We start from the raw sequence: 10,284 nt of genomic DNA, 5'->3' as shown, positions 1-10,284 counted from the left end.
AAGTCGGAGGCAGCAAGATGGCGGCCGCTGAGGAAGGTTGCGATGTTGGGGTCGAAGCGGACCGGGAACTGGAGGAGCTTCTGGAAAGTAAGAGCCCATGATGGGAAAGGCCAGAACGGTCGGGGACGAGGACCCATTGGGGGTTAAATGAACTTGAGATTTCGGGGAGGAGCCGGAGAATCTCTCCAGTGGTTGGCGGGGGAGGTGGTCTGACTTCGACCCCGGCCCTCCTCATTAGCAGGAGCTAGGTGTCACCTTGGCCACCGATCAGCGCAGACCGCAAATCTTCCTGCGGAGGAGAAAACTAACTGTAATGAGATGTTTCACGGCCCACCCCCGCCCCAAACTTCTCTTGCTGGTTTTGAGGCAGGATCTCACCCCGTGGCACTGCCTGGCCTTGAACTCCCGAGCCTCCCTGTCTCTAGGAGTGCTGCGAAGGGCAGGAGCCTCCAGGACCGGCTTTAGTAAATTACTGAAATCTCCTCTCCTGTAAGCAGCAGCACTGACAGAATAACCTTTAACTCCAAGAGTCCTTATGTCCATGATCGGATCAAAGTATCTTTCCTAACTCCTTTTACCTCACAATCTTTCCTAAGATTTTACCAGGCCCTTAGTTCTTTCCTGTCAGCAGTTCAAGGAAACCACTCCTAAAGTTATTCTTGGCTTGAGAGACTGTCTCATGTAGTCGAAGCTAGCCCTCAGACTCAAGGATGGTTTTGAACTTGTGATTTTCTGGCCCACTACCAAAAGGGCACCACCATGCCTGACATCCTTTTTCATCCCTTGGAGAAACTGAGAGTAAACCAGCCCTGGGGGGAAAATACTTCATCTTCCTGAAATGATGGTGGATGTTTCTCACTTGCTTGCTCTTGCCCTCCACTCTGGTTTCCTGCTCAGAATGAGGCCAGTGCCCTTTCACTGGGTCCTGGCAAGCTTTTCAGGGCAGAGGTGAACCTTTTATCTGTTGCTCAGTCACAGCAAGGTAGGCCCGCATAAAATGAGCAGATCTGGGGAGGCGTGCCAAGTGACTCGATTGGCCAAGGGTTACTGCACATCAGGCCAAGGGAACCTGTAGGCGCCTGCCGAGAGAGAACTAAATTGGAACAGAATTTAAGAATTTGCTGCCCTCCTATAGAATGTGTGGAGTTTGTGGTAGTAGTAGGGCCCGTACAATGCTGAGTGGGCTATCCTGTGCTTTCTTATGAGAGGTTCTTGCCTTTCAGGCCTCAGAGTGAGTCCAAAGAAATAAGTCTCTCTCTCCCCACTATTCATGTTAGATAACTGGGTGGGACTTTTAGGGAATTTTATAGTATGCATATAGAGATTTCTCTTCATGGCTTGTTTAACCCTTCCCTCCTAGTTCTGAGATGAACACGGGTTCTATGTAAAAGTTTTTTTTTTTTTTTCCCAGTTGGTCACAGTAAGTTAGGTGATTCCCAAGGGTGGTAGGAAACCTGTTGATCTGTGGACCAGGCAGGAGAGACGCCAAGATAAGAGAGTGAATTCAGGAAAGCTGGCATTTTATATGATTGTTTTCCTGAGAATTGGCACGGAAAACACAGCTGTCTATCTAGCCTTACCCATCCCCAACATACCCATCATGTCTCTTGTTTCCAAAGGTGCTCTTGATGATTTCGATAAAGCCAAACCCTCCCCAGCACCCCCTCCTACCACCTCGGCCCCTGATGCATCAGGGCCCCAGAAGAGATCGCCAGGAGACACGGCCAAAGTATAAGTTCCACCCCCTTAAGGGAGGGGGGTGTGGGCATGGAGCTCAGAGCAGGGGTGGGACAGTTCCCTGTGGGCCAGAAGGGGGGTGGGAGGATACCTTTGCCTTACACTGCTGAGTGTTCCTCCAGGCCTCAGTTCTTGTGAAACAAGGACCTGGGGTTATATTGAGGGATAGCAAGGAAGTAGCTTGAGAAAAGAGCAGTTTTAAGTGGTTGGATTTGTATGTTACCTCATACTGTTCCTTCAGTGGCCAGCTTCTTTGCCTGAGGCCCCCTAAGAAGAGACAGGTAGAATGTTCAGTAGAGGTGTTTGTCGGGGAGGTGTTTTGTTTTCCAAAACCACAACCTGAGCTCCTATAGGAGGCTAGACTCAGGATGGTGCTGCAAGAGGTGAATTTTGTCCATTTCTTCCCTGCAGGATGCACTCTTCGCCTCCCAAGAGAAATTTTTCCAGGAACTGTTCGACAGTGAGCTGGCTTCCCAAGCAACTGCAGAGTTTGAGAAGGCAATGAAGGAGCTGGCAGAAGAAGAGCCCCACCTGGTGGAACAGTTCCAAAAGCTCTCAGAGGCAGCTGGGAGAGTGGGTGAGGAAACCCCAAACAAAAAATACTGGACAGACCACTTTATTGCTGAGAATACCAGGATTGTGAAATTACTGACAGTCATAATGTCACAGCCATGGAGTGTGGGACAAGGCAGGAGAAAGAGGTGTGGGCATCTTGCTTACTGAAAGAAATGGTTAAGATATTTTGGAAAGTAATAATAAAAAAAAGATTATTTCAGCCAGGTATAATAGTGTATTCCTTTAACCATTGAGAGGCAGAGGCAGGTGGATCTCTGAGTTCCAGGCCAACCTTATCTACCTAGTAAGTTCCAGAACAGCTAGAACTACATAATGAGACCTTGTCTCAAAAGTACATAAATACATAAGATTATCCCAAACCAACCGTTTTAAAGGCCAGGGTTGCAAGTGTTACTGTGGAGAGCTGTTTTTTTTTTTTTTTTTTTTTTTTTTTTTTGGCTTTTCGAGACAGGGTTTCTCTGTGGTTTTGGAGCCTGTCCTGGAACTAGCTCTTGTAGACCAGGCTGGTCTCGAACTCACAGAGATCCGCCTGCCTCTGCCTCCCGAGTGCTGGGATTAAAGGCGTGCGCCACCACTGCCCGGCCTGGAGAGCTGTTAACACATTATATAGATTTATGGCATGACCATGAAGGTGAACAAAGACTAGTTAAGATTTTGAAGTGGTAGTAGTTTGACAATAAATGTTTTCTATCTAGACTAGTAAGTAGGTCAGTGTAGACAAGTTGACAGTTAACATCCTAGGTAATCCTGGTTCTTTTCGTCTCTCCTAGGCAGTGATGCAAACTCTCAACAAGAATTTACTTCTTGCCTAAAGGAGACATTAAGTGGGCTAGCCAAAAATGCCACTGACCTTCAGGTACTTCCGCTCCCAGGCACTCCTGGGCAGTCTCACAAAGAGATGCTCTAGGGGATCTCCCCGACTCTGACCCTGCCTTAATTGTTGTTGCAGGCACATCTAGATAGTTTTTTTCCACCCAAATGAAAGTGCAGTGTAAACTGTTCACCTCTCCTTGGTCTTGTCTAGAATTCAGGCATGTCTGAAGAGGAGCTTACCAAAGCCATGGAAGGACTGGGCATGGATGAAGGGGATGGGGAGGGGAACATCTTCCCCATCATGCAGAGTATCATGCAGAACCTGCTGTCTAAGGATGTGCTGTACCCGTCCCTGAAGGAGATCACGGAAAAGGTTTGTGAATTTCCACTTCTGCCTCTTCTTCTGTTTTCATTATCTCAACTTGTGGGCTACTTTGCTCAGACTGTGCATAATAAAAGTGTAATTTGAGTATACAAGTACTTTTTTCAAACTTTGTTGGAGGTAGAAGAAGTTATTGAGAATAAAGGTACATAGGTGATCTATCTGATTGTTCGTCCATGCTGGGGCAAATTCTTCGGCTTTAGTTTTCTGTAAATTAGTTCAAGACTGTGAGTCTAACCGGTCCGCGCCTTCTTGTATCTCTAACTTTATTAGTTTGTGCTGGTACTGTGAGCAGTTTGAGAGTAGTTGAAGTGATGGTCCCTCTTAAAAAGCTTATCATTTCACTAGAGAAATGAGGTAGAGAAATAGAAGCTCTGTAGCATTACAGGACAGCATGTGCCTGAGTGGGAAGTGGGTAACATAGCCTAAGTCCAACTCGAAGAGTATTTTTTACATTCTTTTAAAAATATTTACTTTTAATTAGGGGTTTGTGTGTGGGTGTGCACACATGTGCGTACATGAGTTCAGGTGCCTATGGAGGCCATAGGCATCAGACCACCCTCCAACTAGAGTTACAGCTGGCAGTGAGCCACCTAAAATGAGTGCTGACTATTGAACTTGAATTGGGTTCCTTTCCAAGAGCAGTATGTTTTCTTAACCACTGAGCCATCTTCCCAGCCCCGGTTTTTGTATTTTTAAGTTTAAAAACAACAGGACTGCAGAGAGATTGAACAGTTAAGAGCACTGACTTCCACCAGGTGATGGTGGTGCACACCTTTAATCCCAGCACTCAGAAGGCAGAGGCAGACAGATCTCAGTGAATTTGAGGCTAGCCTGGTCTACAAAGTGAGTTCCAGGACAGCCAGGACTGTTAACACAAAGAAACCCTGTCTCGAAAAACCAAATCCCTTCCCCGCCACCCATAAAAAAGAGCACTGACTGCTCTTCCAGCGGACCTAGGTTCAATTCCCAGAACCCACATGGCAGCTCAGAGTGGACTGTGGCTCCAGTTCCAAGGGGTTTGATGTCCTCTTCCAGTTTCCGAGAGCACCAGACACACATAGTGCACAGCCATACAAGCAGGCAGAACATTCATATAAAAAACAAATAGAATTTAAGCCTGCTGGTGATGGTGCATGCCTAATCCTAGCACTCGGAAGGCAGAGGCAGGCGGATCTGTGTGAATTCAGGACCAGTCTGGTCTATAAGAGCTAGTTTCCAGGACAGAGAAACCCTGCCAGCAGAGGGGGACTTGTTTCTGTGTGTTCGTGTGGTTTTATTTGTTGTTTGTTTGTTTGCTTTTCGAGACATGGTTTCTCTGTGTGACAGCCCTGGCTGTTCTAGAAATCACTCTGTAGACCAGGCTGGCCTCTAACTCGCAGAGATATGCCTGCCTCTGCCTCCCAAATGCTGGGATTAAAGGCGTATGCCACCCTTGCCCCCCACCAAAACCCCAGCTAGAGGGGGCTTGTTAAAGAGTACTTGCTGGTCTTGCAGAGGTCCCAGTTTGGCTCCCAGCACTAACATGGTAGCTCATAACCATCTGTAGCTGTAGTTCTAGGGGATCTGACACCCCTTTCTCTGACCTTCAAGTGCGGCAGGTATGCACATGGTACAAATACTACTAGGTAGGTAATATACTACTAATACATAAAAAGTAAAAATAAATAAATCTAAAAAACAACAGAGAACAATGTTCAACAGAGACCACATGTGACCCATGTTCTAGCTAGCTGCAACTGTCAAGTTTACATAGCCCAGAGTCATTTGAGGGGGTCTAGTTGGGGGATTGCCCAGATTGGATTGGACTGTGACCATGTGTATGAGGAATTGCCTTGATTGATGGTTGGTGTGGAAGGGCATAGCTCACTGTGGGTGGTACCGTCTCTAGGCAGATGCTACCTAGACTATATGAGAAAGCTAAAAAAATCAAAGAAGAAAGTAAGCCAGTAGGCAGTATTCCTCCATGGTCTCTGCTTGAGTTCCTGCCTTCAGTGATGGACTGTTACCTGGAAGTATCAGATGAAATAAAATAAACCCTTTCCTCCCCAAATTGTTTTTGTTGTTTTGTCACAGGAATGAAACTAGAACAATCATCAGAGCCTAAATAAAATGATTACTATCTTGCTTTTCACAGACAGAGTTTACTAATCTGCAGTTACCATAAATACTAGTATATCCAGGTGGAGTCACCGTACTTTGTCTTTTCCACAGTGAACTTGCTTACTTAGCCTTCTTCCCTCTTTGTCCTCTTCTCTTCACATTCTAAGCCCTTCTCTCCTTGTTCACTTAATTCTTTCCCACCCATTCCCTCTCTTTCCTTAGTATCCGGAATGGTTGCAGAGTCGCCAGGAATCTATTCCTCCAGAGCAGTTTGAAAAGTATCAGGAGCAGCACAGGGTCATGGGCAAAATATGTGAACAGTTTGAGGCAGAGACACCCACGGACAGCGAGGCTACTCACAGGGCTCGTTTTGAGACGGTGCTAGATCTTATGCAGCAGGTAAGACCTTTCACTGCCTTCCTGGTGCTGTCCACTTTGGTGTCGAATGGAAGAGATGTCTGGAAAGGGTGCTATACAACTAAACCTGTGTGCAGGGAGCATAAAAAAATCTATATACCATGGTCAGAAGAAATCAGATCATGACGGGTGGTGGCGGCACACGCCTTCAATCCCAGCACTTGGGAGGCAGAGGCAGGTGGATCTCTGTGAGTTCGAGGCCAGCTTGGTCTACTAGTTCTAGGACAGCCAGGGCTGTTACACAGAGAAACCCTGTCTCAAAAAAAGAAACCCAGATCACAAATCAGATTCCTTTTGTTACTTTTTTGTGTTTTTTTTTTCCCTGTGATATTTATTTATTATCTCATATTTTTATTTTCTAGTTACAGGACTTAGGCCATCCTCCAAAAGAGCTGGCTGGGGAGATGGTGAGTATGCCTTTCACAATTTAACCCAGTTTGCAGACTCCAGTAACACCCAGTTAATCTACATAAGGTGATAACTGTGGCTGCTAGGGATGGGCCTTCAGAAGCTCTGACCTGAAATATGAGTGGTTTTCTCAGTTGCTTCATCTCTTCTCCAGCCTCCTGGCCTCAACTTTGACCTGGATACCCTCAATCTATCGGGCCCACCAGGTGCCAATGGCGAACAGTGTCTGGTCATGTGAAACACAGCTCGCTTTCTTCCTTGAGTCCCAGCCATGGGGAACATCTGGAGTCAGCAGAACCATTGGGAACTGAGGCAGAAGTGTCGTCTCTGGGAGCTGGCTGCCCCACACTACATCCCATTCAAGACTGCCATACCAGCTGAGGGTCTGTTCTGTAGGCATTTCTGTGAGCCTTACTCCATCATGAGTTCTGCTGTTAGAAATAGGCCAATTAATTGCCAGGTAAAGGAAGGCATCCTTTTCAGGGCATTTCACTCCTTCCCGGTCCCAGAAATATTGTTATATATGGCTGTACTCATGTTCCCCTTTATTCCCAGGGACTTGGTGCCTTGTTTCTACTTCCTGTCTTGGATCTGGGGAGCAGGAGCTGAGTCCTAAGACTTTGTGTTTCTAATAGGTGGAGCCTCTGGGATGGGGAGAAATGTAGCCTGCCCTGGGGCTGTAGGTTTGGCAGCACATCTCCTTGCCTTCATTTTGAACTCTCTGAAGGGAAAGGACTTTTGCACTTACCTGTGGTCAGGATGGAAGTGAAGCCCTAGGTTTTTTCTGTCCCTAGGTGCTGTGCCCTTAGTTTCCCTTTCCTCCTGAGAACTTAAGTGGCTACCCTGGTTCTTTCTACAGCTCTCTGATTTGGGTGAACCGAGCTCTTGACCTTCCTTTGCTGCCTGGCTGTCCTCTTACCTCCTCTCTTTAGATTTTTATTTATTCCAGGCCCTCTGAACCAATGTTGTGATTAATGAAGGCCAATCTTGTTTCCTTTCATCTAGTACCTGTACCATTCTCACTAGACCCTTCTCTTCCCTGGCCAACACATAATTGTAGTGTCAGAAATGGTGAATGAATGGCCATTCTACCCAGATACATTCTGGTTTACTTGATGATATCAGATTCCCTAGACTCCTTGGTTCAGGAAGGTGTTTGGGAACGGGATGGAGCCCCAGGGGACAGTATCTAATAAACGTTCTGAGTGCATGTGTGGGTCGTTTGTCATCCAGGTCTGTTAGGAGATGGTTCTGTATCATAGTATAACACATGACCCTGCCCTCCAGCTCAGACTGCCCTTCCTTTGGTAAAAAGATACTGTCTTCATCTTCTTGGTAGTTCAGTCTTAACTTCTTACATTATAGTTGATGTTAATGATATATTGTTAACATGTTTTCTAAATTACCTAGCGTTAAATGACCTCAGTAGGTCTAAGGACCATGGTTGCCATATATTTTATGAATATTCCTTTTAGCCCACCTAGCTGTCCTGGTTTACTTGGAAAATAACTTTTAAAATATATGTTTTTATTAATTCTTTGGGAATTTTATACATGTATGAAATGTATTATCATCATTTCCACTCCTGTGGTAAATAACTTTTGCAAGAACAAATTCACATTTATCATTTGAGTCACTTTGACACATCCTCCCTGACCCCTGGGTTAAAGTCACTCTTAAAGATCCCACATCCCACACATTCTGTGGGAGGAAACATGCTTGCAAATAGCCTGTGGGAACTAATCAGCGTTTAAATATTTAAACTGTCCTCAAAGTTCACAAGAGCTTCTCTTCCAAAATTCTGTGTGTTCGGGTAACAAATTTCTGAATGGATACATGGATTCATGAAACAATCAAATTTTTACAAGGTGTATGATAATGCCTTTTTCCTATGACCCTAGGACATGCTTTCATGTCCCAAAGACTAGAACTAGGCTGTTGGGAAGCTTGGGGAGTTTGGAGAAAATGGCCCACATTAAAAAAAAAAAAATTAAAATATCTGACATGAAAACCTCTTAAGGTTTATTGTTAATCTGTTTGTGTGTATGTGTGTTGGGCCTCTGATCCCCTGCACTGGAGTTATGAGTAGTTGCGAGCCACCAGATGTGGGTGCTGGGAACTGAACTCCCGCTTTCTGAAAGAGCAAATAGCTCTTAACCACTGTCCCACATTAAGTAGACATGGCAGGTAAGACAAAAACGTACAAAAAGGATTCAGGAAGTGGGCATGCAGTGTTTGCTGTTGAACTGAAAAATTCACTGTGTTCCTTTGGAAAGCAAATGCAGCACTTACCTGTTAAAGCAAAATGGAAGCTTTTCTACAGGGAAACAGCTTGAGTGGGGATTGCTAATAGAGACCAGGTGATCTATGAGCAGGACAGATAGGCAACCAAAACATAGAAATAAGACCTTCAAATTCGAGGTCAAAGAAGAATGGTTCCCAGCAACCACATGGTGGCAAACAACCATCTATAAGCCCTCTTCTGGCATGCAAGCATACGTGCAGATAGAACACTGTATATATAAGAAATAAATAAAAATTAAAAAAAAAAATAAGGCAGAGGTTGGGTGGTGGTGGCGTGGGCCTTTAATTCCAGCACTCGGTAGAGGCGGGTAGATCTCTGGGAGTTGAAGGCCAGCCAAAGCTACAGAAACCCTGTCTTGAAAAACAAACAAACAAAAATAATCAAGTCTGAGCCAGGCAGTGGTGGCACATGCCTCTAATCCCAGCATTCAGGAGGCAGAGTCAGGCAGATCTGAAGTGGAATTCCCCTCTGTATGCTGTGAATATGTTTTATTACTGTTGGTTAATAAAGAAGCTGCTTTGGGTCTGTGGCAGGGCAGGATATAGCCAGGCAGGAAATCTGAACAGAGATATATAGAGAGTAGGGAGAGTCAGGGAGATACCCCAGAACCTTACTGGTAAACCATGACCCTCATGGTAAAATACAGATTAATAGAAATGGGTTAATTAAGATGTAAGAGTTAGTAAGAAGCCTAATGTATTGGCTAAGCAGTGTTGTAAATAATATAGTTTCTGTGTTATTATTTGTGTTCAGGTGGCTGGGAAATGAACGAGCGTCACTGCCTACACAGATCTCTGAGTTTGAGGCCAGCCTAGTCTACAGAGAGTTCTAAGACAGCCAGGGCTAAACAGAAACCCTGTCTCAAAAACACAGAAAACATGAAGGCAGTCAGGCAGGCAAATAATACTTTCAGCTGAAAGGTGCTTCCTATTGGGGGAGGGCCTTCCCCTCTCAGTCCTTCACAGAAATGTCCTCACAGACCTGCCCACGTGTCCCTTGGCTGATTCCACATCCAATAAATGAACATCAAGATAATCCATCAGTGTCATCGGGAGGTAACTCAATGGTTAAGAGTACTTGTTGGTCTTTCAGAAGACTTCAGTTTGGGTCCCAGTGTCCACATGGTGGCTTACAGCTGTCTGTAAATCCAATTTCAGGGCATCTGATGCCCTTTTCTGACTTTCGTGGGCGTTGCATGTATGCGGTCCACTCACACACACAAAAATCACATCACACACAGATTACAGGTCTTTGTAGGCATTCAAAGCACCACAGCAGTGTTTCTTCAAACTTTCCTCATTTAGGAAACTATGGGATACATAAGTGGGATGCCAGACCAAATCTGCCTTACAGTGGATCTACAGATTCTACCTTCTGATAATTTCCGCAGTATCCAAATGTGTGTCTCTGTATGACCTGCCAGTGAAGATGCCCAGCATTTGGCAGAAAGACCAAGTAGAAACTCCTGTGACTGCATCCTCACCTCTGTCAGGATAAAAATAATGTTATATTGTGAAGGGAATGGCAAGGATTAGTTCACCCT

At 45.3% G+C, this 10,284-nt stretch overlaps 1 protein-coding gene across 2 annotated transcripts; it reads left to right on the top strand.

The window, feature by feature from the left end:
• Pex19 (peroxisomal biogenesis factor 19) lies at positions 1-7,763 on the top strand. Of its 2 annotated transcripts, XM_005368580.3 has the most exons (8): positions 1-87; positions 1,620-1,729; positions 2,149-2,314; positions 3,084-3,169; positions 3,338-3,499; positions 5,834-6,010; positions 6,391-6,435; positions 6,591-7,763. In XM_005368580.3, the coding sequence occupies exons 1-8, from the start codon at positions 18-20 to the stop codon at positions 6,672-6,674; spliced, it is 900 nt and encodes a 299-aa protein (XP_005368637.1). In that variant the 5' UTR covers positions 1-17; the 3' UTR covers positions 6,675-7,763. The 2 variants fall into 2 exon arrangements, with proteins under 2 accessions (XP_005368637.1, XP_013209709.1); XM_013354255.1 differs by lacking the exon at positions 1,620-1,729 and having other exon boundaries at positions 9-87.
• Positions 7,764-10,284: the final 2,521 nt, after the last annotated feature.

The sequence above is a fragment of the Microtus ochrogaster genome, unplaced genomic scaffold (genome assembly GCF_000317375.1).
Source record: "Microtus ochrogaster isolate Prairie Vole_2 unplaced genomic scaffold, MicOch1.0 UNK35, whole genome shotgun sequence".
Classification (NCBI taxonomy): Eukaryota; Metazoa; Chordata; class Mammalia; order Rodentia; family Cricetidae; genus Microtus; species Microtus ochrogaster.
This window is presented reverse-complemented; position numbering and strand designations above follow the sequence as displayed.